The sequence below is a fragment of the Chiroxiphia lanceolata genome, chromosome 27, assembly GCF_009829145.1.
Source record: "Chiroxiphia lanceolata isolate bChiLan1 chromosome 27, bChiLan1.pri, whole genome shotgun sequence".
In the NCBI taxonomy this organism is placed as follows: domain Eukaryota; kingdom Metazoa; phylum Chordata; class Aves; order Passeriformes; family Pipridae; genus Chiroxiphia; species Chiroxiphia lanceolata.
Window position 1 is genome coordinate 3,405,775 of NC_045663.1, and position 26,785 is coordinate 3,432,559.

At 46.2% G+C, this 26,785-nt stretch overlaps 2 protein-coding genes and 1 long non-coding RNA gene across 7 annotated transcripts; 2 read left to right on the forward strand and 1 right to left on the reverse strand.

Annotated features, from left to right (window-relative positions):
* The first annotated feature begins 46 nt into the window (after positions 1 to 46).
* Positions 47 to 9,359, forward strand: C27H19orf44 (chromosome 27 C19orf44 homolog). Of its 4 annotated transcripts, none has more exons than XM_032711878.1 (9): positions 47 to 221; positions 1,611 to 1,752; positions 4,785 to 5,345; positions 5,621 to 5,960; positions 6,493 to 6,569; positions 6,649 to 7,078; positions 7,892 to 7,987; positions 8,104 to 8,270; positions 8,637 to 9,359. In XM_032711878.1, the coding sequence occupies exons 3-9, from the start codon at positions 4,839 to 4,841 to the stop codon at positions 8,712 to 8,714; spliced, it is 1,695 nt and encodes a 564-aa protein (XP_032567769.1). In that variant the 5' UTR covers positions 47 to 221; positions 1,611 to 1,752; positions 4,785 to 4,838; the 3' UTR covers positions 8,715 to 9,359. The 4 variants fall into 4 exon arrangements, with proteins under 4 accessions (XP_032567769.1, XP_032567771.1, XP_032567770.1 ...); XM_032711880.1 differs by lacking the exons at positions 47 to 221; positions 1,611 to 1,752 and adding exons at positions 4,100 to 4,182; positions 4,214 to 4,375; XM_032711879.1 differs by lacking the exons at positions 47 to 221; positions 1,611 to 1,752 and adding an exon at positions 4,106 to 4,375.
* CHERP (calcium homeostasis endoplasmic reticulum protein) lies at positions 9,255 to 22,763 on the reverse strand. 2 transcript variants are annotated; one of them, XM_032711868.1, is made up of 18 exons: positions 22,625 to 22,763; positions 22,352 to 22,525; positions 21,648 to 21,829; positions 20,794 to 20,931; positions 20,420 to 20,571; positions 19,975 to 20,086; positions 19,566 to 19,655; positions 18,729 to 18,969; positions 18,217 to 18,395; positions 16,831 to 17,227; positions 14,648 to 14,886; positions 13,730 to 13,863; positions 13,355 to 13,441; positions 12,756 to 12,905; positions 12,513 to 12,629; positions 11,900 to 11,994; positions 11,179 to 11,364; positions 9,255 to 10,407 (listed from the first exon to the last, which is right to left on the reverse strand). In XM_032711868.1, exons 1-18 carry the CDS (start codon positions 22,647 to 22,649, stop codon positions 10,370 to 10,372), a joined length of 2,736 nt encoding a protein of 911 aa, XP_032567759.1. In that variant the 5' UTR covers positions 22,650 to 22,763; the 3' UTR covers positions 9,255 to 10,369. The 2 variants fall into 2 exon arrangements, with proteins under 2 accessions (XP_032567759.1, XP_032567758.1); XM_032711867.1 differs by having other exon boundaries at positions 9,273 to 9,987; positions 22,625 to 22,729.
* Positions 22,759 to 26,761, forward strand: LOC116799091. Its single transcript, XR_004360989.1, has 2 exons — positions 22,759 to 22,921; positions 23,749 to 26,761. It is a non-coding gene; the product is annotated as an uncharacterized LOC116799091 (long non-coding RNA).
* Positions 26,762 to 26,785: the final 24 nt, after the last annotated feature.

The following is a 26,785-nucleotide window of genomic DNA, read 5'->3' on the forward strand; positions in this document are numbered from 1 at the left end:
GCTGAGGGGGAGCCGAGACCCGCCGCGGCTTCAGCGGGGTCCGTTATCGCGGCCCGGCAGGCGCTTCCCGCCCACGGGATCGGTCGGGTTGGGAACGGCCGCTGAGGTCATCGTAGGGTCCGACCTGCGGGCGATCGCCGCCTCGTCAGGGAGTGACGCTCCCTGGAGCTCCGTGTCACTGAGCGCCACGTCCGGGCGTTCCTTGGGCACCTCCGGGGATGGTGAGTGCAAACCTGCCTGGGCACTCACAGGACCACTGAGTCACAGGATGGGTCAGGTTGGAAGGGACCACTTGATCCCATCTTCGTGCCCATCCCTGACCGCACGGCATAGGGTTGTTGTCCTTTGGAATATCTCCAGTGAGGGAGACTCCACACAGTCTCTGGGCAATCAGTTCCAGTGCACAGTTCAGAGGTTCTTCCTCGTGTTCAGGTGGAACTCCCTGGGCATCAGTTTCTGTGCATCGACTCTTGTCTTATTGCTCAGCACCACAGAGCAGAGCCTGGTCCATCCTCTGACGCCAATCCTTAGATATTTATACAGTCCATTTCAGTGTCTAGTCACCCTTTCTGTGATGAAATTCTTCCTAATGTCTCCACTCCCAGGGCTCTCCACCAGCTGCCTCAGGCAGAGCTGGTCATGACCTACGAAAGGTGTGGACAAAGTAGGGCCAGGGAGGGATGTGAGTGCCCCGTGGAATGTTCTTCCAGGTAATGAGTCAAGGCACTGATCGACCTTTACCTGCTGAACTGCATCCAGCTTTCTCCTGGACAAACACAGTTGTTTTACTTCATTACAGAATCACAGAATCTCAGGATGGGTCAGGTTGGAAGGACCACAGCGGGTCATCTGGTCCCACCTCCCTGCTCATCCCAGAGCACATGGCACAGGATTGTGTCCTCTGGAATGTCTCCAGTGAGGGAGGCTCCACACCCTCTCTGGGCAGCCTGTTCCTGTGCACGGTTCAGAAGTTCTTCCTCATGTTCAGGTGGAACTTCCTGGGCATTATTTTCTCCCTATTAACTCTTGTCCTGTTGCTTTGCACCACCGAGCAGAACCTGGTCCATCCTCTGACACCTCCCTGCAGATATTTATACAGTCCATTCCAGTGTCTAATCACCCTTTCTGTGAAGAAATTCTTCCTAATGTCCCCACTCCCAGGGCACTCTGCCAGCTGCCTCAGCCATGTGGGCAAAGCAGGGCCAGGGAGGGCTGTGGGTGCCCTTGGAATGTCCTTCTATCCAAGGCACTGATCAACCTTTACCTGGATGACCTACATCCAGTTTTCTCCTGGCAAGCCCACTTATGCTACTTCATTACCCTAAAACTTGTCAAAGCAGCTTTCACCCAACAAAGGTCCTTCACCCAGTGAAGGTCCTTCACCCAATGAAGCTTCTTCTGGCCTAGGATCAAATGTTTTGGCATCAAATACACCAAAGTTAACAAACCCCTGAGTGCAGTGTGTGAATCCTGAACAGCAGCCTGATCACTGTGGCCACATAAAAACTAAATCTACAGGAATTCTTTGGAATAAAAAAAAAGGTATAGGGTGGGTGTTGTTGCAGTGTATCTCAGAACTTTCAAAGTTCTTGACTGGAATTGTTTTACAGCTCTTGGACAAGCAGAAGCAGAAGAATTTGACCTCAGTCACTGCACAGGCTACAAAGTGGCCCAGCTGGAGCTGGGGCTCCCAGGGATCCTCCTACTCCCTCTGTCCTCACCACACAGAACTCCCTCAGCCAGTGTCTAGAGGTAAATGCAGGGCCCTGGGCTCTCAAGTTTGCCTTCAGTTTTGCTAAATTTGCAGCATTAGTTCTTGTGGGAGGAAAGAAATGCAGAAGAGCAGAAGGAACTGAGAAGGGATGAAGGAAGTGAGTGAAAAAATTACAAGGCTGAGGTCCAAGACAGGTCAGACAGAAGAACAGGCACATCATTCATTGTTTCCAATTAATTTCTCTTGCTCCATTAGAAAAAAAAATAATATTTAAGACAGCATCCAGGCACTCTGTATGTCCATTTCAGAACTTTGAAAGGGAAAAATCCTCATCTGAATACATTTAAACTTCTAAGGGCAGACCTGTGGATGGACAGGCTGCTGTCACACACACCAAGGCAGAGCTGGAATGTTCCACTGGCAGATCTAAGCTCTGAAACTCTGACAGGTGCACAACTGCTACAGGAGCTTAGCAAAGCTTATCTCCTGCTTGGTTTCAAGTGTGTTGTGAGACATGCTGCTGAATCTGAGCCCTTTATTGAAACTGTGGGGATATTTCCTCAAAAATGAGCCTTAATTTAGCATCTAACACTAAACCATGGAAGTGTAGAACAGTTCCAAAACCTTGTGCTTTGCTACAGGTGTTTTTAATACATTTTAGGAGTGTTAAGATTAAATAAAAATTATTAGAAGTTAACAAAATTAATTTAAAAAGTAAATTACACCCCCCCCAACCTTTTCTATAGAGAATTCAACTATGTTATGGTATTTCTACTAAAAATAACTGAAACTGGTCACAAAATCTAATATTGCATTAAAAAAAAATCCTTTCTTAATACAGTTACATTGGTGCAGATTTCCACAAGCTGTTAACAGAATACCACAAGCCTTAAGTGATGTAAGTGGAAAAAAATGTGAACTTCTTTCAAATAACAATTAAAGCTCTTCCCTCTTGATAGTGTTCCTGGCTGTTCTGTCCCTTCCAGAGTCCTCTTTGCTCTCTAGTTTTTTTTCTTAAACCACTGCTCAAAATATTTTCTCCTGTAATCCTCTCTCTCCTGCTCTTCCTCAGTCTGCTTTACCTTTGATCCCTTTTTCAGGACCCTGGGATTAAAATTTCATTTTTATGCCCCAATAGTTCCTCAACCAGAACAGACAGGGGATCTTTAAAACGTGGATTAAAGAACCAAAACAGCCACAGGAATTTCATTTTACCTTCGTTTCTTCCCATCTTTTATCTCCAAAGTCTTCTGAATAAACTTCAACATCTTTTAGCAAGAAGCTGCCAAAAATTGTACCAGTTCTCTCCTTTGAAGGAATATGGGGGGGGGGAAAAACACCCAGAAAAAAAGCCAGGAAATCTGTTTTCTTGCATCCTCAGATTATCAAAGTGCCTTGTTTCCTTCCCCCTGGGATGAATCACATGTTCTGGATACAGTCAGGCAGAGAAAGTGGCTCGAAGTGTTCCCCAGGTAGGGTTAGGAAATTATTTATACATATATAGAGGAGTCTTACAACAGGATAATGCCCTTCTTCATTCCAAGCTTCAGTCCAAAATTCAGGTTCCTCGTGGATTCAGGGTCATCCCAATTCTTTAAAAGACACAGGAAGATTAAGAAAGCAAAACCACAGTTCAACTATATCAAGTAGAAATTAAATAATCCACTAATGCAGAACAAGGAAAGGAAATTACACCAGGCTTGATGTCTTTTGGATCATCAATTTGGATTCAATTATCCCAGTCAGGGGGTTTCCTCACTGCTGGATCATTAATTGGATCTAAACCATCTTGTAGGTTGCCAGATGCATTTCATTACCAGGTTTTACTTCTTAAGTCTGATCTGCCCTTATATTCAAAGTATATAATCAAAGTATGTAATCAGAACTGTGTATATCTGTTAACCAGGGTTTTAAAGAAGGCAAGTGAAAGTTTTTAAGGATCTTAAACGTAAGTCTTAAAACCTGCCTTGCATCAGAATTGCAGTACTATAAAGTACTAGAAAACTAACCCAGAAAACAAAATATCCAGACAAAATAAAAACGATCCATGGCACAAGCTGCATAACTATCCTTTTATTACAACTATATAATTAGATAGAGTGCCAAATGTCACCGTGACACAGAAATTACAAACTTCCCCAAGTCTCTGGGAATGACACACAAGCACATAAAGGGCGGGTACTAACACAAATCCTGCTGAACAACTGGATTAATTCCCACATCAGGAGGTTTGGATAAATCCCGATTTATTGACCCCGGGGCATGCTGGGAATTGTAGTCTGCGCCTCTGGGGCGGGCGGCAGTAAACCTGCTTGGGATTGGCTGGTGGGGTGCGCGGAGCCAATGAGCGGACGGGATGTTGGGGAGTAGAGGTCTCTAGGATACGGCCGCGCACCGCCCGCTCTGGCCTGGGTCTGGAGGAGCTGCCGCCGCCTCAGGCCGGGCGGTCCCGGCCCTGGCCCGGCCCGTCGCATTCCATCCCCTTCCATCCCCGTCCCATTCCATCCCCTTCCATCCCCGTCCCATTCCGTCCCGTCCCAATCCATCCCATCTCATCCCATCCCGTCCCGTCCCATCCCGCCTTATCCTATCCTGTCCCCGTCCCGTCCCGTCCCGTCCGGGATGGCCGCGATCGCTCGGGCCCCCGCGGGCCGAGGGCAGGTGAGGCGCCGGTGCCTCAGCTCGCTCCCTTCCTGGGCACGTGTTTGGCCGTGAGGGGAGGGATCTGTACAACCCCCTTTCTGCAGCTCCCTGACAGGAGGGTGGACCCGGAGAGGGGGGTCGGGCTTTGCTCCCAGGGAAGAACAGCACAAGAGGAATCAGCTTCGAGCTGTGCCAGGGGAGGGTCGGGTTGGACATCAGGAGGAATTTTTTCCTGGAAAGGGTGGTCAGGCGTTGGAAGGGGCTGCCCAGCGAGGTTTGGAGTCCCCACCACTGGAAGTGTCCAAGGAAGGACTGGCCGTGGCACTCAGTGCTCTGGGCTGGGGGACAAGGTGGGGATCGGGCAAAGGGGGGACTCGATGATCCGGGAGGGCTTTTCCAGCCTCGGTGATTCTGGGGTTCTCGGCAGGGACACAGCAGGACCATCCCGGCCGGGCTCGGGGGGGTGGACACGGAGCTGGAGATGGCCGGGAGAGCCCCGTCGTGCCAGGGCAGGTTCCTGAAGGTGCGCGATGGAATCGCCGGGGGGAGCCGGCGGTGCCCGACACCGGGAAGCACCGCCAGGGCAGGGAATGCACAGGGAGCCCACACACGGTCCAGCTCAGTCCTGAGCAAAGTGGCTCAACTGGAAAGCAAGATCATGAGTCGGAAAAAGCAGCTGGAATCGCAGAACGCTGACCCGGGCCTGAAGCCTCTGGAAGAAGAGTCCTCCCCCTCCTCTGCCTCGGGGTGTGAACACGGTGCCAGGGGCAAGAAGTACCTGAAGAATTATGGTGCCACCAGGGAGAGTGGGACCCGCAGGGATGCCAGTTCTGAGGGAGAGGAAATCATCCAAAGCCCTAAAAAGAGCGTTATGGTTAAACAACAGCTGGATCTGGAGAGTGATGGAGAGGAAATGACAGAATTGATGGAGAACTCCTTGGGGTTTTCCAGTGGAAATGGGAATCAGAAGGTTGTTGTAGATGGAAAGGTAAATACGAACTTTGATGGATTATGTATTTCCATAAACACTTTTATAGAATTGTTTTAATTGGTTGGTCACTTTTTATTTAGATAACACCAGATACTAAATTTTAAATTTGCATTTGTGGCTTGCTCATGATAGGATTCAGCTTCACTTCTTAACATCTTAAACCAACATCTTAAATTACTCTTATTTTACCCATAATGATTTGTATCCCATTTTAGCACTCTGAACATAACAATGAAGTAACACTTAAATCTGTTTTTCATGTTCTTCAAAAGAACAAGACTCCAGTTCCACCAGGAAGGCCTCCTCTGTCTCATAAGGAAATTGCAGCAACAGAGTTACCTAAAGCATCTTCTTTTCACAACAAAGACTCACAGAAAAGTGTTTTTAGTAGAGTTAATTCACCAGTACCTTCACCCACCAGCAGAAACCTATCAGGACATACCACGAGCTCTTCCATGAAAGACAACACTGTAAAGATTGCTCTGCCTAAAACAGGCTACACCAAACAAAGCCAAGAATCCCTTGGAAGTGACAGAAGTGAAATAAAATCATTAGATGAATTATTCTCAAATGCAGATGATGCAGAAGATCCAACCAGCAGCAGCTCAAATGGTGAGTTTTCTAAAATATGGTCTCAAGGAGACCTGGCATGAGTTGTACTGATAATCTGATAAATTAACTAATAAACTGGGCAAATAATCACTTTGAAAGGATTCACTGGTGAAATTTTACATAAACCAAGGCCTTAGCAAAGTAATTATGTAGATCTGTTTCTTTTTTTCTGGTGTAAGAGGTTTGTATTTTCCTTTGCTTTTGACTTAGGTTGGGTTCAGGTTAGTGCTGCTGCCCTGGGTGATGTTATGACATCAAAACTAGTACAATATTTTAGAATGGTTTTCATATATCAATGGGACAAAGTACCAATGGGTCAGAGTGAGAACTTGAGGCAGCAGGCCAAAGGAGGAAATTTTAGGAGGAGTTTCTGCCAAGTTAAAGATTTAGTGTGTTTGATTGCTATTACCTTTTAATGTTACACTTTAAACTAGAGAAGTTGTACTGATTTTTCCCCTCTTTTCTCATTTAAGGGGAAGTGTAACTGTAACTTTCATGCAAATTCTCATGTCAATGTGTCATTTGATTGCAGATTTCAGGCTGAATATCCTGAGCCTTGATGATTTGGCCCCAGATATCACCAGTGAGGCAGCAGAATTAAAGCAGAGAGTGAGTAGGAATTCCCTACTAACACCTATTCCCAGTCTGCCTCTGTTGGGTGGAGGTTCTAAAATAAATCATTTTACAGGGGAAAGACATTGAGATGACTCAAGAATCAAACAAATATGTGATGGTGGAAGAGGACCAAGCTTCTCCTAAAACAACCAATGCAGTAACTGGTGTGAATGATGAGGACACTGAAAAAAGTGTCACTGAAGCAGAAATCTCTGAGCATTTAAGTGGAGTTTCCACAGATCCCCCTGGACACAAACAGGATTATCTTGATCAGGATGAGAGAACTCTTAATTCAGAATACTCTGAAGACTTTGAAAGGTCTCTGTCTACAACAGACAGGGAATCTGTGTCCAGAGTGTCAGAGGGACACTCTGGAGAACACCCGTCCTCAGCCTCGTCCCCGGTGGGGACCCGGGAGCAGCACAAACAGGGGCACAGAGTGACTGTGAGGGACACTGGGGTTCAGACAGCAGAGCCCCCCTTCACCTACTGCTGGGCAAAGGGTGAGTGCACAGCAACTTTTACACTTTTATAGATGTCAGCCCACTTATTCTTCGTTCCAGTCCCAGCTTCCCCTTTGCTGGTGCTAAATTAAAAGCTTTCAAAGCCCAACACTTCAATCTGCTGCCCAGAGAAAAGATTGAATGCCATGAGAACTTGGAACTGGTTTTTGCTTAAAAAAAAAAACCCCACAGGACCCGTGGCTGGCTGAGTGTTGGTGACAAAGCTCACAACAGCACGAGTAATACTCTTCAGTGGAATTCAACACTCTGATAGCTTTACTATTGTAAATAATAACTGTAGTGTTACTAAAGTGATTGCTCATCGTGGAGTTCTCCTTTTGCAGTGCCTTTCTCTCTTGGGAAAGCACTATGGCCCCACAGGATCAGATGTGACCTTTCACATTCCTGAGGAGGAGCTCCCTGCCTGTGTCTTTATTTCAAGGAAAAACTGCTGAGAGCCACTTCTTGCCTCACTCGAGGAGGAGAAAGTAGAAACTCAAGTGTGCTTGAAAACAGGAGCTTCTTTTGAGTACAAAAGTCCTTATTTTTACTCTACCTAGAGTTAGAAAAGATGCCTTTTGCAGTGAGAGATGTTGTGAGCAGAAGATTAAAGAAACCGTGGAGGCTGTATAACTATTTCAGCATTTTCCTGGCTGACAGAATTCCCTGTTAGGCTCTACAGTGGTTTTAGGGCTGTTTTCGGGTTTTACAGGGTTTCTTGGGCAGCTGCTGTCCCAAGAGACTGTCCCAAGTTGTAGCACTAAACCTTTCCAGTCTCTGCCCCCCCTAATCCTGATGTTTCCTGACACACAGCAGCCCCCTCTGCAGTGCTCAGCCCCCCTGCACCAACCAGCTACATCGACCCCGTGCCTATTGCCAGCCAAGTCATCAGCATGGACGCAGTAGAAGGTACTGAAAAACATCTTTACCCTTCTGTTTTATGTTGTTTTCTGTACCTAAGCCACGCTTGGCTCGTTCAGCCCCTGCTGTGCCTCACCACAGCCCCTCCTGTGCCTCCCCCACAGCCCTGACCACCTACAGCCCCTCTGTCCTCGTGCTGCATTCCATGTGCAAGCAGCACTTGATGTTGACCCAGCAGTTTGTTGAGAATGTTCAGCACCTTCACTCATCCCTCGTGGAGTCCTTGGAGCATGAGAAGTTCCACTACCACAGCCTGGAGGAGGCTAAGGAGGTATTTATGACAGACCAGAGAGACTGAGCAGATATTCCTTTCCAGATGCTTCTGGTATTTGCAGCAAACCGAGTTTCTTTGCATATTATTCATTAATAAGTTGTGTTTTTTTCCTGTACTAAGGCTAAAGTCTTGCTGGAGGCCATGGTTTTGAAAGATTAAGCTTTCTGCTGTAGCATTTGGCTGTCCCCAAACAAGCAGAGATCTTCCAAATGCTGCAGCAGAAGGGTCACTTTCTGTTGCTAGCACAGCAAAGTGCAGGTATCTTACAGGTATCTTAACATGGAGATTTATTATTCATTAAATACTAGAAAGTAATTATCTACATAATAAAGAAATTTGTGTCTTAACTTTTTTTCTTTGCAGTACATCAAGAATCACAAATCCCCACCTCTAACACTTGAACAAGCCCTTGAAGAAATTCAGAGAGCACAGGAGGAGTAACTGCTTTGACTCTTTGAACTTTAACTTTTGTATTTACAGCTCTAAGGCCGGAACCAGAAACCCTTCCAACGTGCACAGATAAAAAGTCAATAAACTACATACTGGAGGGATTTGTACAAACTGCTATGTTAGCATAAAGTACAAACTGCTAATTATGATATATAATTTACTTTTCTATACCTGAATTTTTTACTCATGTACATGATACAGGGATAGGCAGGAACCTTCAGCCAGACTATGTCAGTAAAAAAGAAGCCAACAAAACACTCCTCTCTAAAGGGACTGTGGTAAGTCAGCAGGGTGTGCATGTTTATCCTGTGGAGTGTGAGATCTGTGATCACATCTGTGATCGTGGTAGAAGTGAAAGTCTGTACTGCAGCCCCTGAGAAACATAACCACAGCAGAAAATTACCATATCCTGACTTTAGTGCCATTATCTGAACAGTGTTTCTATATAATCAGCCTTGTCAGATTACAGCACACCAAACACACACCAAGTTCAAATAAATTCAAAGAAGGCTTCTAGTCAAGGTACAGGAATCCATTTACTCTGAAATCTGAGCTGCCATTTTATTTTTTTTTTTATTTAAAAAAAAAAGTGTTTATTGGAAGGCAAAACAATAAACTTCACAAGTTGGTAACATACAGGTGTTGTATGCTGATTCACAGACAGGTACAGTTCCACAGCTACAGTAGATCTAGAACAAACTGATATTCCACCACATTTACTGGATGGTTTTAAGAGGGTTTTTGCTATACAAACAAACAACTGGAAAAGGGAACCACCACGCAGACCTGGGGACTGGGAGTGCAGTGTAAGGGCCTAACAGCTCTAGCTGGTGGTCTCTGGAAACAGTTACAGAAAGTTTTGTTTCTTCCCTCATTTAGATCACAGGAAGTTTCCAAGAACGTCTCATTGATAGAAACGTAAAAGAGAGCAGAGAAAATGGATTCTCTTCTAGTGAACTATAGTTAGCTTTTATTATTAAAGGGTATGTACAAAAATATAAAAAGCTCCAGGTCTGTCTCCCGTTACAAAGCATTGCCCATCATCCCTCAGCGAACTGACCCTCGTGTCCTGCCCAGTGGTGGCTGCAGCAGCTGCTGGGGGGCCTGGAGGTGGGTGGAAGGTTCTAAAAGCTCGCACAGTGCTCAAAGGTCACCTGCACTGGAACTAGATGCTTCATCCCCCATTTAGACATTAGGATACACTGCTCAGCATCAGTCTGACTTGATCCCAAGGCAGCACCCCTCCACTTCAAATAGAATTAACCTTTTGAGAGAAATAAACATACATTATGGAACTAGAGAACACACAACCACATCAGAAAACGTCTGTATTCCACGGGAATGAGCGGGGCACAGTCCTGCACCAGGGACAGGCTGACTGGGGCTTAGTTCTAGTATAAAATGGGGAACTAATTAAAAAATTTTGCAAGATAAATGGAAGTTTTTAAACTTGCTAGACATGTCATGGTAACAGCTGGCCTTTTTTTAAACACTAAATGACAAGTGTTGAAGTACATGTCATAGCTTTCCATTTTTCACCATAGTTTTAAAAAGTAATTCGTTTGTCACTTCCTCCAGACTTTAATCCGGATTTTTACAAGTTTAATGTTTTGTAGAAGATGCAAGACATCTTTCTTCAGAGAGTCTTATTCGGGTGGTGGAGGGTCTTGTGTTTCACGCTTCACTGAAACAATAGGGAAAAGAGTTCTTACACATTCCACAGTCACCTAAGCTGCCTGAAATGTTTCATGGAATGAGGGCTCTGTAATAAGGAACTTTTCCTTGTGGGCTTTACTTGAACCCATCTGACTGCACAGACCTAATGCAGCCAGAGGCAGAAGTGACTTTTCACTGAGCATGCCAATTTTTTTCCTTTCAGCTGTTGGCAAGGGCAGTTTCTCGATGTCTCACAGACTCTCTGCAAAAGTCCATCATTTGGGTGATTGTCTTCATCTCTCACAAACACCTCCACTTTTTCTGAACCCTTCCTGCACTACAGGGAATTTATTACCAGTTCTGGCTTGGGCAGAATGTGGCAGTAAGGTAGGAAAGTCTGAGTAGGGGAGGGGTAACAGTAAGTGTGGTCTCAGTTCTGACCACACGGATCCCCCTGCTGTGGCACAGCTCCCCCTCCACTACCTTTGTGACTGCTCTGAGTTTTTGAGGGGTAACAATCAAAGCTGCAGGTGCTCAGTATTGGAGCCAGGGAGTGGCTTATGTAGAACAGGCTAATTAATTAATCTTTCAGAGATCAGAACACAACACAAGGCCTAAAAACAACACGCTGGGTCGATCAGAGTACACGTCCACTTACCTGTTGTTTTACTGTATCTGTTACGTCAGAAAGAACTACGAGTTACTGATACTTTGATTTGGGTTTACAGTGGACCGTAAACAGGACAAAATCACTATCAAGGCCACACAGGTTTGTAAAGTGCTGAGAAGCATCACTTACATTCATCCCTGGCCTTCATGCGGGCGATAAACGAGTAACTTTTATTTCTCCGGTAGTTTTCGTACGGATCATCCAACGCAACTCCCACTCCTTTGTACTGATCCCATTTGTCTCGGATATCCCCTCCTTTGATTGGATCCTGAATTCCTTGTTCCTTGGCTCCCAGTCCACCAGATCCACTCCATCCTGCAGCAAGGACACATTGCAATCCTGTCACTGTTTTTTTTTATTACTAAGTTGTGAAGACAGACCAACATGGAAATTTTGGAGATGACCAAAGACAGCGTCGGTTTGATGGGAACAGCAGGATGGGAACAGCCAGCCTGAAACAACACATGAACTGTCCCATTTATTTCACAAGCATTAATATGCAAGAGATTCCAGGAGCTGACAGACAGCAGCTCTGTCCCTAAAAACTTTTAGGAGGGCAAGAGGAAAGGCAGCACAAGCTCAATCTGTCTGGTCAACCCTGCTGACCTGCACTCAAATACCTCAGGTAGGTCAGTTCTGTCTGATGCCAAACTCACATCCCTGTCTTCCATATCCTTCCCAGAAAGTCAACCACCACTGCTCCATGTTCTAAATACTTGTATCACTGAATATCCTTATGCTGACCTTGGAATGCCATGGAACTCCTTATGAACATGCCTTAATTATATCCAAGAATTCAGTGCCTGAATTTGTTTCCTAGCTTGTGTAAGATTCCAGAACAGCATCTTACCCATTTTCACTAGCATTTGATGGCCTTTGTTTTCTTCTCCAAGCCTTGATTCTGGTATAGGAGGCCCAGAACTGGAGCCCAAACCAGCAGAAGAACTAAGGAAATAAGAAGAACAAATTAAGAACCAGCGATACCATTCTGACACAATGCAAGGTCAGTCCTATTCTGTTAAGCTTTAACACCCAGCACAATCCCAGTCACTCTACTAAGGTATTCTTTAATAAAGCCATTAGATTTTGGAGTTGCTGAGGTGCCTTCTGGCACGTGCTTCTCACACCTTTGACACCCCTCTGCTTCTCAGCACAAGGGAAATCAAACACTGCACTCTTCCCAAGAGAGTACTCAGAGGATTCCTCCTCCTCCCAAGGAAAGTGTACAAAGCCTTCATAGTTAGACACTGGTTTGTTATAACAAACAGCCACCACAACAGAGTAATGTTCTCTCTACAAGCACACACAGCAGACAAACTGTTTCTAAATCTGCTTTCCACCTTCCTTCCTGCTCTTTGTTGAAATGCTTATTAATTAGTGGGGGTATCCCCCACTAATGAGGCAGCGCCCTTGCTGGGGCTCTGTTCCCAGGGAAGAGGGGACAGGACTAAAGCCAAGCTTACGGAGGAGTGGGGCTGCGGGAGCGGGACCGGCGCCGCCTTCCCGGTGAGTACGACTTGGACCTGGAGCGGGAGCGGGAGCGCGAGCGGCTGTGGGAGGAGCGGGACCTGCTGCGGCTCCTGGAGGAGAGAGCAGAGACATCAGCTGCACGAGTCACCAGAGCAACACCCCCAGTCCCTGGGTCAGCCCTGGGGGTTGGGTTTGTCCCGCCCCTCGTTCCCAAGGTTCAGCCCCACGCGCTGTACCTGGACTGCGAGCGGGAGTAGGAGCGGGAGCGGGAGCAGGAGCGGGAGCGCGACCTCGAGTAGGAGCCGGAGGATTTCGAAGATCGGGAATTGGAGCGGGAAGAGGAACGACCTCGGCTTTTAGAGCGACTGCGAGACCGAGAGGGCCCACTGCACAGGGAAAAGGAGAGGAACTCCAGTGACACTCCTGGGAGAGGCACCACAAACACAAACCTACTTCTGATCAGATCCAAATTACACACAAGCACTGCAGTTCCGCAGTGAAAACCGCAGTGTGTCAAAAACGACTTCATAGAACTGCAGAATGGTTTGGGTTGGAAGGGACCTTAAAGCCCCATCCAGTGCCACCCCCTGGCATGGGCAGGGACACCTTCCACTATTCCAGGCTGCTCCAAGCCCCATCCAACCTGGCCTTGGACACTTCCAGGGATGGGGCAGCCACAGCTGCTCTGGGCAACCTGTGCCAGTTCCATTTTCTGCAGGTTAGACAAAAATTCCAGCCCACTGAAACTCAGTTAACCCATGAGCATGTTGCTGAAGGCTTTCCCTCTGCATTTAGCTCAGGTGAACAGCAGAAGGCAGCAGACAGGATCTCTCACCTATTTCTCTTCTCCTGACCTTTCCTCCGCCTCGCTCTCATTTTAGCTCTGAAGAATTCGTACAGTCCATTCTGCTCCCAGCCTTCACTGCAATACATCAACCACACACAGAGCTGTAAATTCCATCTACACAGCTGTGAATTCCAGTTCAACGGCGATCTTCAGGATTTTCACCAGACTTTGTATGGAACAAAGGGCCTGGGCAAAACAGCCTCCCAAATCTCAGTGTAAGATCAAACAGCAAGTGCAGTTACAACACAACAAGAGCATTAAGGAGAACCAAGACACAGGTGAAGGAGAGAGAGGCACTTTGTGGTTTGAGACACCTTCTCAGGGCATTTTCCTTACCACATTGTTAGCTACACCTACTCTTACCTGTTTCTAGGCCTGTCATGAGATGGTGGACTATAAAATGCCTCAACTGCAGCCAGGAGTCTCTCACTGGGGGGCATTGGGGGTGGAAGACGTATATCCTTAGGATCTAAAGGTTTATACTCATGATCTTCAAGCTGCCGGAAAGAAAACAAATTACATTCGTGTCATGTGTCATGGGGTGGCTACCTGAAGAGATAAATACAGGTTTAACTGTGTAGGGACCTCAAATTTCACTACTGGATAAAAAAAACCAGTCCAGAAATGAGGGTTCTGCAGGTGACCCAGTGCTTTCTCGTGCTGTCACTATTGTGAGTTCGACGAGAAAAGCCAGCATTGCACGGGTTGGAGCATTAAGTGGATCACCAGGTGGATAAAATGCAGATCTCATCCCCCTTTGTGCTAAGGTGGCTGGATGGAAGCCTGGTGTATGCTGAGAGTAACACAAAGAGATGGAAGAGGCCTGTTTGTTCATCTCAAACACAAAATGCATAAATGTAAATATCCCCAAAGATGCTGATACAGGTACAATTCCTGCTCTCCATCACTCTTTGTGTATATAACAATTAATAAAACATCTTTGTGAGAATTCTGATTACCAAAAACTAGAACACAGTGGCTACATCAGACCTTCGAGGTCCCTCTGACCACCTGAAAATCACTGGGGATTTCCATTTCCTAAAGACAGGGGTCAGATTTTCAAGTGCAAATTAGTCTTTCACATACATGAGCTCCACCAGCTTTCTCTGGCACAAAACACTTGGAAAAAAATCACCATTTTCACCACCCTCTCACCCCGCTCCTGCCCTTACACTCTACACAACTTCAGCTACGGGTTGTGGGACGGATTTGGAATCATACACATCCATGTTAAACCATCCCACGGGATTTGGAGGTTTTAATCCCATTGGAAGCACTTACCTTGACAAGTGGAGCCATCAGCCCAGCGGGAAGGTCGAAGTAGGGGACGTTTGGCACCAGACTGGGATCGTCGTGGTTCATGTGAGGGGGCCCTTGGCGCCGCATGTGGGGGGGCTGCCCGTTAAACCCGTGGGGGGGAGGCCCAAAATCAGGGTGCTGGGGCCCTCCCCAGGGAGGATGCTCGCTGATCCCAGGGTGAGGCAATCTGTGACCAGGATGATGATGAGGAGGTCCAATTTCTGCAGAGTGGGAGGGTTAAAACGTTTTATTCAGCTACCGAGAAAGGAAAGCAATCAGAGATGGGCTTCAATTAGTGCATTTATCCTAAAAAACAATCTTGGCAGATCCAGCAAAGCACCAGAACTGAAGGACTAATGACCCTGAGATGAGCTCAGCTGGTTAGAGCCTGGTGCCAATAACACCAAGGTTGTGGGTTTGATCCCTGTGTGGGCCATTCACTTAAGACTGGACGTGATGATCCTTGTGGGTCCCTTCCAACCCAGAATATTCTGTGATTCTGTGACCAGAGGCTGGTACAGGTCCACACTCATGAGTACCCTGCAGTGCATCTCCCTCCACTCTCAAGACAACAGGATCCTTCAGCCCTAAGCCACTGCTTCCTTTGGGACACTCTGTGGTCAAAAGTACCACAAGAAAGACACACTCAAGGACAAAATGTTTCAGATGCAGCTACTGGTGGGATCTATTTCTGAAGCTAAGGACACAATCATGGCTTAGCTTGGACCTGTAATTAGTTCTGTCTCTGTGCAAATTCAACATATATAAAGGGATAAATATGGCAGGAGTTGACTCACATGAGTAGGTGACAAGAAAATACTTTGTTTAAAGAGGCATTTGGAGAAGAAATAGAGAGAATATCCTGTTAAAATAAGGAAGTGAGTGACCAACCACTGATGGACGAATGCCATGAACGCCAGGAGACCCTGCTGAACTCACTGCACTACACAGAGAAAAATGCAAGACTGAAAATCAGTATCTTCTACAGCAGGACCAGCAATTTTTCCAGGAGAAGCCACCACAGCCACTGCCCAACCTCGAGCCGACACAATTTGACTCATCGTCACCAGACCCCGAGCACAGTCTGTGTTGTCATTGCTTTGCTGCCTTCCTAATTTCAACCATCTGGCTCAGTAGATCCCTTCCTCCAGCAGCTTTACATGAAACAACAGATGTTTTAAATCACCACTACAATCCAAAACCGAGCATCTTGTTCTGAGCTTAACCCTAAACTCCCTCACAACAAGAGGGAGTTCTCCCTGTTCCTTTACCTCAAGGAAAAAAAAAAATTAATCTCTACTGGAGAAGTTAAACACAACCCTAAATATATAAACTCTAATCTATTGGTTTTCAGTGTTTTTTGGACTTGGAGAACTGAGAATCTTTTAAGCTTAAAATAGCAACTCCTACATAGAAACATAATGGCTCTTCTATACCACTTGTCACACAGAACCACAGTGATCTTTGGCCTTTGCACTGATAAGGATCATTCCAGAATAACTGTAACTCCTGCATGTGAATGGAAACTACATGGGGGGAGAAGTACAGCAAACTTCCCGAGGGAAGCAGAGCCTGGCCACACTCCCAGACATTCCAGTGTTCCAGTGAGGGAACAAACCCAACCAGAAGAGAGAACTGGAGGCAGGAATCGTTTCACCACACACTACCAAGCCACACAACATTAAAGGCAGGTAATTAGAGAGCTTTTCAGTCAAAAAAAAAAGGAGAAGAAAAAGGGCATGGATGAATGTATGCACAGGAAAAAATCCTTCCAGCCTGTCTTCCTCCATCTACAGAGGGCACAGCTCTCCTCAGCCCTCATCTACGGCCTGATGTGCAGGAGATTAAATTTACAAGCAAATGCTGCTTCTCACCTTTGAACTTATTATTTTTTAAGTGAAACAGTCACAGAAGAGGTGCCTGTAGAGATGCTGACTTGAGTTTGGATTACAATTTCTATATGCATTAGGGAAGACTCATAAAGCAAGGAAGCATCCAACTCTGCAAGCGTTTCCTACCGAGTTCTCAGCAGCAGCTTCCCAAACCCCCAAAATTCAACATTCCTCAGGAAAACCACAACAGTCCAGCAAGGATAAGCCGTCACCCCAAAGCACTACATAATTTTGTAATGGCAATTAGAAAACCTGGCCTGGTACACACTTTACCTTGAGGGAAATCCCCCTGGGGGTAATCAAAACGATGAGGATAAGGAGGCCTTTCAAAGGGATGGCGAGGTGGGAAATCATCCTGCATGAAGCGAGGTGGAAAGCGGTTGAAATTATGCGGATGCGGGGGCTGGTTGAATTGGGGATGTTGCTGATGTGGAGGAAATGGGCCTCTGAAGTGAGGTGGCCGCTGCATTCGAAATGGAGGTTCCCTTTGGCCCCCACCCCATGGAGGTTGTTCGTGCTGGTTGTTCCACGGTGCTTCAAACTGGTTGTTCCAAGAAGGATCAGGCTGGTTGTTCCAAGGGGTCTCTCGCTGGTTGTTCCAGCCTTGATCTCTCTGTTCGTTCCACATCCCTTCGTGGTTGTTGTTCCAGGGGGGACAGTGAGGTGGTCCCTGGTGGTGAAGAACAGAAGCCTGGTCATTAGGCTATGAAAATAAGGAACACAACAACAATAATCTACCTTTTGAAGTAAATACAGGCAACATGCAAAGTGAGAGGACATGTAAATACAAGGTCTGAACAACTGCAGCTTCAGAGAAAAGATGGGAAGAGACCAAACTGTTCCTGGACCAAAATGCTCTTGTTCATAGGAACAGTGTGATGGCTGACACACTGAAATATAATTAATACTTTGCCTTTATCTGGGCTCAGAATGACAAAGTTTGGCAGTTGAATCCAGATTTCTAACTTTCACAGCTTTTCACTGCACTTCCACAACCAAGATGGGCATCCCAGACCTCCACAACCAAGACACTCAAACCTCAACCAAGCTGGTCAATCCAAACCTCCACAACCAGGCTGGTCAATCCAAACCTCCACAACCAGGCTGGTCAATCCAAACCTCCACAACCAGGCTGGTCAATCCAAACCTCCAAAACCAAACTGGTCAATCCAAACCTCCACAACCAGGCTGGTCAATCCAAACCTCCACAACCAGGCTGGTCAATCCAAACCTCCACAACCAGGCTGGTCAATCCAAACCTCCACAAGCAAGACGGTCATTCCAAACCTCAAACAAGCTGGTCCAACCAAGCTAGGTCATTCCAAACCTCAGCCAAACCTCCACAACCAAGACAGTCATTCCAAACCTCCACAACCAAGACAGTCATTCCAAACCTCCACAACCAAGACAGTCATTCCACACCTCCACAACCAAGACAGTCATTCCACATCTCCACAACCAAGACAGTCATTCCAAATCTCCAAAACCAAGCTGAGCATTCCAAACCAGGCTGGTCATTTCAAACCTCCACAACCAAGATGGTCATTCCAAATCTCCACAACCAAGCTGAGCATTCCAAACCAGGCTGGTCATTTCAAACCTCCACAACCAAGATGGTCATTCCAAACCCACACACCTGGTTCCAGAACTGTTGCTTACCTGTTGTTGACCCCACGGCGCAACAGGGTGAGGTTGGTCAAACCAGGGTGGTTTATTTGGGGGAATCTGATCATGAGATCCAGGCCCACGAGGTCCTCCCGAGGCAGGATCCTGCACTCCAGACCCAGTTGTGTCATATTCTGTAGAACCAGCCAGAGGCAGCTGAGATTTGCCATCATCTGAAACAATTTGGAGACTACTATCAGCATCAAATCACATGTAGTTAACAAAACAAAAGCACACCCACATCAGGCTCCAGCTGAATTTATTCTGCAGAAATCTCTTACTGGGAGAGAGGATTTCTGATCCATTTAACATTCATCTCTTTGTGGGTTTTTTTTTTTTACATTCAATCATCAGACTGAAACCTGCTGCAAGGCTCCAAACAGGTTTTCCCCTGAAGCAAACCAGCCCAGCACAGTGCCTCACTACTACAAAAGGAGCAAAAAAACACATGTCCCAAGATTGTCACCCACTGATTTCTGATTTCAGGTCCCAGATCTGGGCAGTACCTGCTTGTGAAACCGGAGCAGACGGTGGAGCCGAGGCTGGGGCTGCTGGGGGGGCCTGAGGGGGAGGGGTTGATTTCACCTCGTTCTCTAGTGGGGGGATTTGGATCTGTTGCTGCTGCTGCTGCTGCTGTGTCAAACTGTTCACAAACTCTTCATGCTGAGTTTTCAGGTTCTGGATCTGCTGCTGGAAGGCCACTTGCACAGGCTGTACAACCGTTGCATACTCAGTGATCAAATTTGCCTGATAAAATGAAAGAAATGAAGAACAAGTGAACTCTGCACCTGTAACACTTGCCCCATCTGCCCCTTCAGAATTCCCTACACTGTTCTTCACCCTCTCTCCCAAAAAATGTCTGAGGATGCAGGATAATGCTGGCAGAACCACCCAGCCTCACTAGAAAGCTCTGTGGAGTTTTCCAAAATATTCTCTGCACTCTTATTAGTGCCTTTCCAACACAGCTCAAATCAACAGCATGCATTGTTAATAATAAAAACCAATAGTTCCTGCTGCCACAACAGTTTTTATACTCAATATATCCAATTTAAAGCTGTGATTTCTTGTTTCCTTTTGACCAAACATTCATTTCCATGAACTGTCAAGTATGTACAGGACTGTATCAGTCTGTATCCTGCATCCAGCACTGTATCAGCAGCTGGATTATTGAATGTTTGAAATAACAAGGTTGTATTTTACATTATTTTTGTTAATCCCTTGTAAACAACTTCAAGGGGGTCAAGAAATTAATTTTTCCTTTTGAAAGGTTTAACATTTCCTAAATTTGTTTTATATATATATATATATATATAAATAATAAAACTGTTATTTTTGTGGCTAACCTGGTACTGGCCAAGTCCAAGAGCTGGGCTCTGTAACTGCTGAATAATGGACTCATCAAAGTACCCATTTTTCTCCCATAGTTGAAGAAGCTGCATAAATTCAAGAGTGAAAGGTTTTTAGAAATTATGAACAATCAAAGAAAAACTGAGGCACAGCATTTTTAAGTCTCCAGCTTTTCATAAGAACCTGGATTTCAGCATTTATTTTTGAACCACTGAAGATTCAGATCCATTCACCACCATTATAACTTCCAAATAAAGCTTAGGTACTTTTAAGTTCTATTTTAAACAATCAGATCAGAAAAAAAAAAAAATCTCAGTGGTCTTCTCCCATCCCCCTATTTGTGAATTTGCACAGCACCAACCTAACAAAGCAAAACTCACAGTCAAACCAAACCCAGATACTCACTCTGGCAATTTTCTGTTGCTTGTCCTCCTCCACTGCTAGAAAACTGGTGCAATAAATAGGCACAACCACCTTCTGCAAAGCAGCCAGAAGATCTCGTGCTTGCTTCCGTTGGCTTCAAGAAAGCAATGGGAAGAGTTACCTTTTCCACTCTAACAGAGTGCATTGGAACATTCAAATCATCTCAACTGCTGCTATACTAAAAGTAGTGGATGCATAAAATACAAAGTTCTCTCCTTTATATTTTTACAGTAAAGTCCAATCTGGAGGAAAAATACACAAAGCAGGTGAAAGCTAAACCTGATCACTAAAGCACTGGGTCTTTGTGCCAGCTGGGGGCATCTTAAGATGTAAAATAAAGAAAATTAATAAATTAAAAAGTGACCAGTCAAATTAACGTGGTATCCAGGAGAGAGACCTCACCAAGTTAATCAGAATTCACTCTCACCAGTGATGCAGAACATCATTGATCAGGTAGATGAGGTGCAGCCGCAGCTCAAAGTGAGCTCCCTCCGCTGTGATCCGGTTCCGCAGGTGCCCGGCCATCAGCTCACAGTGGGCAGGAGACTTGGCATTGCTGAACATCCAGTTCTTGCCAGCCTTGGAAGAGCAAATTTTAAATGTTTCGAGTCAGCCCAATGAGTTCACCTCCCCTGGGCTTCCTCCAGCTCTGAACCAACTGCGAGAAGGGCAGTTTTCAGGTCGTGGCTTTCACCTCACCTGCCACCCAGCACAGCAACAAAGCTGCTCTTAACTGTGCAACCTCAGAATGAAAGGAACCCACAGCACCCCCAAATCCCTGGGCAGGTTCAGGTCACTTACTGAGATGGCATCTTTCGTACAAGTGTCAATTATTGGCTGCAACAAGTTGTCAAACTCGTTCATATCTAACTGGGTTTCCTCCAAAACCTTTTGCATTTGTTGCTCGATTGCAAGGGCTACTGCTGATGTGACTTGTTCCTGAAAAAAAAAACAGAAGGAAAAAAACCTCTACATTATATCCAACATTCTTGTAAAGAATGACTCTGCTGTGTCCCTGTAACTACCTTGAAGAACAAGCCATGTGACCACATAAAAATGTTTCTATTATTTGGCTTGGAGAAAAAAAGACTCTTCACATTCTTCAGGAAAAGTCCAGTTCATTTCCACCTCTAAAATCTATCATGGAATAAAAAAATAATTGCAGGAAGCTCCTAAATGTAAGGAACATAACAAAGGCACAAGAACTCTTCAGTTTGCTTCCCAACAGCTTTAACAGCAAAACATCTCCTGCAAAAACCAACTAGTTGATTGCACACAGTTTCTTTCCACCCCTAATCAGATCCAGCTTGGAATACTACACACTGGAATGTCCTGCAGATCCCAGCAACCTGCTGCATTAAACCAAGATTAAAGCAGAATAAGTTGTGACTGCTTTAAAACCAACAAGGTTTTTCACAGAGTAAATAAAACGGTTTTAATCACAGATCAGCCTCCCCAGCACAACCTGCACATCAGATACATCCATTCTAGGAAGGTGATGGCATTTGCCACAGAACAAAAATAAGGAAAGCAACACTTCCTCTCCTTTCAGCCACCACCACTCAGCAGGAAAACCTCCTCTGCCCTTTCACTCCTCATTCATACAGCCACTGGCAGCCCGGGATACACCAGGGGAGTGTTTCTCTCAAACCAACCTGTCTCATAGCGAGGAGGTGCTGCTCCTGCTGCTGCAGGTTCCACTGACTCTGCTGGATGAGCTCCTCCACGGAAGGGGTACCCTGGGGGGCCGGGATGGGCGCAGCCGGCGGCAGCGAGGGCTGGGGCAGGGGCTGGATCTGGGCAGAAGCCTCGATGTCTTGGCTTTGCTTGCACAGCACTATCGGACAGAGTAAACGCGGAAAGTAAACCTCCCGGACAGCCCTGCCCTGCCACCGCCGGCCCGCAGGGGACACGCGGCTGGCTCCAAACCGACCCTCCCTCGGAGGGTCTCCAGAACTGCTGCGACAAGGCCCCCAGGCACAGGGTGGGATTGCTGGGGTGTCCTGTGCAGGGCCAGAGCTGGGTTCCATGATCCCGATGGGTCCCTTCCAGCTCAGGGTGTTCTGTGATTAACGCAGATTCGCGGGCGGATGGAGCCAAAGAGGAGAGTCACCAACTCCCCGTGCGCTTCCAGAGGGGCAACTCCAGCACGAGCGCAGAGCCGGCGCTGCTGGGCTGGCCCCCCGTGCCCGGGAGGGCTGTCCCGGCGCTGAGCTCTGTCTCCCCGCTCCCCCTGCCCGTCCCCAAACCCGCCCGGAGCCCTGCGGGGCAGAAGCGTCTCGGCGGGCCGGGCCCGGGCTGAGCTGGGGGGGCCGGGCCCCGACCCGCCGGCCCTGCCCGAGCCGCGGGCCCCACTCACGCTGCTGCTGCTCCAGCGCCAGCTTGTACTTGTAGTAGCCGTAGAAGTCGCCGCCGAAGAGGAAGGAGAACTTGGGGTTCTCCTTCTGCTTCTCCATCGTCATCTTCTCGAACTCGGGCCCGTTCCGCGCCACGAACTGCGCCAGCTTGTCGATGACATTCCGCAGCTCCTGATCTGTGTGGGGAGGCGGCGCCGTCAGGCCCCGCTCCCTCCCGGTGCCCCCGTTGTGCCCCCGGACCCCCCCGCTGCCCCCCAGTCGCGGTCCCCCCTCACCCTCGGGCGGCAGCGGCATCTCCATGGCCGCGGGTCCCGGGGTCGCTGGGCCGCGCCGCACCGACGGGAGTGCGACACCCGCGCGCCCGCGCTTTACGGCCGCGTCGCTATGGAAACGGCGCGCGGCGCAGGTCACGTGGTTCCCCCCTCCCGCCCTGCCCGTCCCTGAGGCGGGACCGGCGTGAGGGGAGGGGAGAACAATTCTAAGGAAATAAGGGATAAAGAGGCGGTTCCGCTGCTCGAGTGCGAGTTAGAACAGAGTGGAGTGCTACTGGGGACGTGCCTGACGCGCTGCAGGTCAAAAGTCTGCATTATTAGTTATTTAAACAGATAACGAGGGTTGAATTAGTCGCGATTTAGTCGAATTAATTTTTAATGTTAAAATTTAAATTTTCCAAATCAATCTTAATTCTTTTAACGTTAAAATTTTGATTTTCAAACTAATTTTAAATTCTTGTTCTTTTATTTTAAAGTTTCAATTTTGGAATCGATTATAACTTTTTTTTTTTAAATTCTAAAATTTTAATTTTTGGGTTAATGTTAACATTTTAATTTTTGGATTAAATTAAAATTTTTATTTTTATTTTAAATTTTTTATTGTTAATTTAAATTTTTTAATTTTAAATTTTTTTAAATTTCTAGTCAAATGAATTTTTAATTTTAGTCAAAATAATATTTTTTTGGCATCCCATCGGAACCTTAATTTTGACCCACAGAAAGGTGCCACTGCAATCAAAGCCAGTAAAACAAACCCAGTGTACTACACCCCTGTGGGCTCTGAATTCTCAGTTGGGCACCTAAAATTTGGGGGGGATTAAAATGCAGAATAATTCCACATTATTCACTCTGAAAACGAGATAACAGCTCATCTCACAAGGGAGACGTGAAGAGATTTCTCAGCACTCTTGAACCACCCCAGAAAATAACCCCCTAAATATGGATTTTTCAGAGCACGAGGCATCTGAGACACTGATAAAGCTTCAAGAGCCTGGTAATAACCTGACTTTCAGTTTGGCTGTTACCTAAGCAGGGATTTTTATAAGTAAATTCTGTTGTCAGATATAAAGATAAAAGCATTTTTTACCCTTTTCATTCACAGATCTTTACACTCCTCTCCCCCTCAGCTCCCTGGTACCTGCAGAGCTGCTCTGGAACCACCACATCCAAGATGCAACTCAAGTTGCCAGAAATTAATAAATGGCATTAAAAAGAATAGACAGAATTAAAACCAAGCATGTAATTTAGCACTGATTCCCCTTGGGGGACAAGCCAGAGCACTCGAGCTCCACAGATACCACAGGAATGATGGAAGAAGGAACATGGATGTGTGGGAAGCTCAGTGGAGAGCAAACTGAACTGAAAATACAGCTGGTGAGGAATGAAAGTGCAGATGCTACACAAGGACATTAAACAGCCACTTGTTGCTGTTAAGTGACTTCACTTCTTTATGTGGTTAAAGCAAAAATGTTCATTTCTGGTCCTTAACTTTCCTTTTGCACCTGAAAGGGTGCAAGGGAAGTTTCCTGTTGTTTTTCCACGTGGGTTTAAAAATACACCACATTTACATACCTGGGGGGTTCAGGAAGCCAGTCCTTCAAAAGCAAGGTGCTGAGGGATCACTTTTACATCCAAGCCAAAGGGTCCAAGGCACGGCAGAAATGGCTCAACTTCTCCACTTCCACAATTCAAAAAACCCCCACAACCCCCCCCACACAACTGAAGACCATTTCCCAGACATCAAAACTCAAAGTAGGGCCCAAATAATTTGGTGTCCTTTGATATTTTAGGTAAAACTGAATCTACAAGTGGAAGGGATCACCTTGGAATCACCCAAGGCTGAAAGCCAAACTCAATATCCAGCCTGGATCTGGAGCTGGAATCCAGACTGTCTTCTTCAGTCTCAGGCATTAAATTCACTCCACAGGATTTCCCATCACACAGAGGACACTCAGACATCCTCACAAAGAGGCAGAACTGTTTATTATGAACAAGACATACCATGAAGACCCCACTGTATCATCTACAGATATAAAACCTCGGGAAGATGGATGTTCCCACGTCTCCAAATTACAAATGAAAAAAAAAGAATCATAATACGGGCTCTGCCCATGATTCCGAGTCACTCTGCAGTCCTGGAGGTTCACAGACCCCAAAACACCAGAGTAAGTTCAAATTTTGGCTTATGTAAGTTTTCCTGCTGCCACCTTCCATCCCAACACCAACAGTCCTGATTTTCCACCGGAGCCCGCTCGGACACCCTTCAGCTGCCACATTCCTCAGCTTATCCCCCAAATGCCCCAAAAGCCGCAGAGGTGTCTGCCAAAAACCATCCTCACACCTGGTTTAAGGCAGGAAGGAGTCCCAGTACCTGGAAGTCCCCAGTGGGGTTATTCCCATCGTGGAATCCCTTGTATCCCATATGGGATCCCAGCAATATCTACAGGGAGCATCTGGCCCAGTGACATCCAGAACTCCACAGGACAGGAGTTGAAGAACAGGAGAACAACACCAAAGTGTTCATTTGCTGAAGGGCAGGATTTCACCCAGAAAGGAGTGTGGGGTTGCTTGGGAGGCTTTTTTTGTAATCCCACCCATATTCACATCAATTTTTAGAGTTCTAATATAAAAAAAGCAATAAAAAGGGCTTGTTTTGGTTTTTTTTTCAGTGAGTGCCACCTGTCACTTCAGGGTTAAAAGATTTGTTTCACTGGCCTGGGCCATCACCACAAAGAGCTCTCGATTTTGTTTTTAACAGCTCCACAACACGGCTCAGAAATTCAAGCTTTAGAAAAACAGAACTTCCCCTTTATTTATATTGCACCTGTTTCACAAAGAGCTACGTGGCAGAAGTTCCTTCTGCTGCAAAAATGCTACATCAGAAAAACGTGGGTTTGGACACGAAAGCTCTTGATTTTCAGGAATCATCAGGAGTTGACCCCAAATTACTGGTACTATTTTTATAAATCACTCTACACCTACAAGTCCTAAGTATTGCCTCGATTTTATTCAACATCCAGTTCTTTAAAAACCACAAGCATTTTACCAGATGACAAAGATGCTCTAACCACTACTGGGTACTAAAATTGAATCTGCAAGGGAAATATTTTGAAGATCTCTTGAGAGAGCACCAAATACTCTTTGGAACCACCAACAGAAAACCCACACAGAGGGAGAGATTTGGTTTGATACCTGTAGAACTATCCAGGACTGTTTTGGGAAGAATTTCCCAATGTTGTGATGTATTTACATGTTAAAAATGCATAATGGAAATCAAAACATCTCAAAGGACACCAGTCACTGGTGTCCTAACCCTGGTTACAGGAGCTTCAGACTCTGCAACCACCCAGAGAGGCATCAGCCACACAGCAAAACATCAATCCAGCTCCTCACAGGTGGCCATTATGGCAAGGAATAAACCCAAACCAACCCTCCTGGCTTTAATAGCAGGGTCATTATACAAGATTGTCTGGATTTGCCCTTTTTATTCCAGTGTTTCCGTACTTTCTACACACCTATGTACAGAGTTAAATACGTCATTAATTTACAAGCCATGTTAAAACAAACGTTCCACTTTGCCAAACAAAATCCCACAGAGGTCCAAGATTTAAAATATATATTACAACAGCATCAGAAACTTCCTTTCCCTGAATGTGGACAATATTGCTTAAGGACTGGGATTCAGGATTCAGCAAAACCATCTCCTGGAACAGCCTTGCTCGACCGTTTTAATTACACCTTGTACAACACACAATTATCCCTGTTGACCACAGACCTGAACTGCAGGAGCAGGAGCACTGCCAGGAGTCTCCAGGGAAGGGATTCACTCTCTGGGCCCTAAATAGACAATATCCTCATTTGGGTCAGCCCCCTTTTGCAAGCACAGGAGCTTTACTTCAGAGACACAGCGAGGCCACGAGCCCAGACTGGAATTTGGGACAAGTAATTTTCAACAGAAAGCCCTACAACCTGCTGCCAGGCTGGAAAGAAAAACCTGAGCTAAAGACCTGCCATGGTAAATGTGCAGTGCAAGCTTTCTATGAGAACTGTTGCAAAAAAGGTCTGGCTATGTTCTTTAAAATGAAATCATTTAAATGTATTCAATAAAGGCTCTGATCTGTGGGGATTAGCTCCACGTTACAGCTGGGGTTGTATGAAGGTGGC

Coding starts and splice junctions, on each gene's coding strand:
- C27H19orf44 (XM_032711880.1), top strand. CDS start 4,337: ATGGCCGCGATCGCTCGGGCCCCCGCGGGCCGAGGGCAG. Junction 4,376..4,784: donor CCCCCGCGGGCCGAGGGCAG/GTGAGGCGCCGG, acceptor GGTTCTCGGCAG/GGACACAGCAGGACCATCCC. Junction 6,570..6,648: donor CAGCAGAATTAAAGCAGAGA/GTGAGTAGGAAT, acceptor ATCATTTTACAG/GGGAAAGACATTGAGATGAC.
- CHERP (XM_032711868.1), bottom strand. CDS start 22,649: ATGGAGATGCCGCTGCCGCCCGAGG. Junction 18,396..18,728: donor TGCTCCGGTTTCACAAGCAG/GTACTGCCCAGA, acceptor AAATTGTTTCAG/ATGATGGCAAATCTCAGCTG. Junction 12,906..13,354: donor GGTCAGGAGAAGAGAAATAG/GTGAGAGATCCT, acceptor TTCCCTGTGCAG/TGGGCCCTCTCGGTCTCGCA.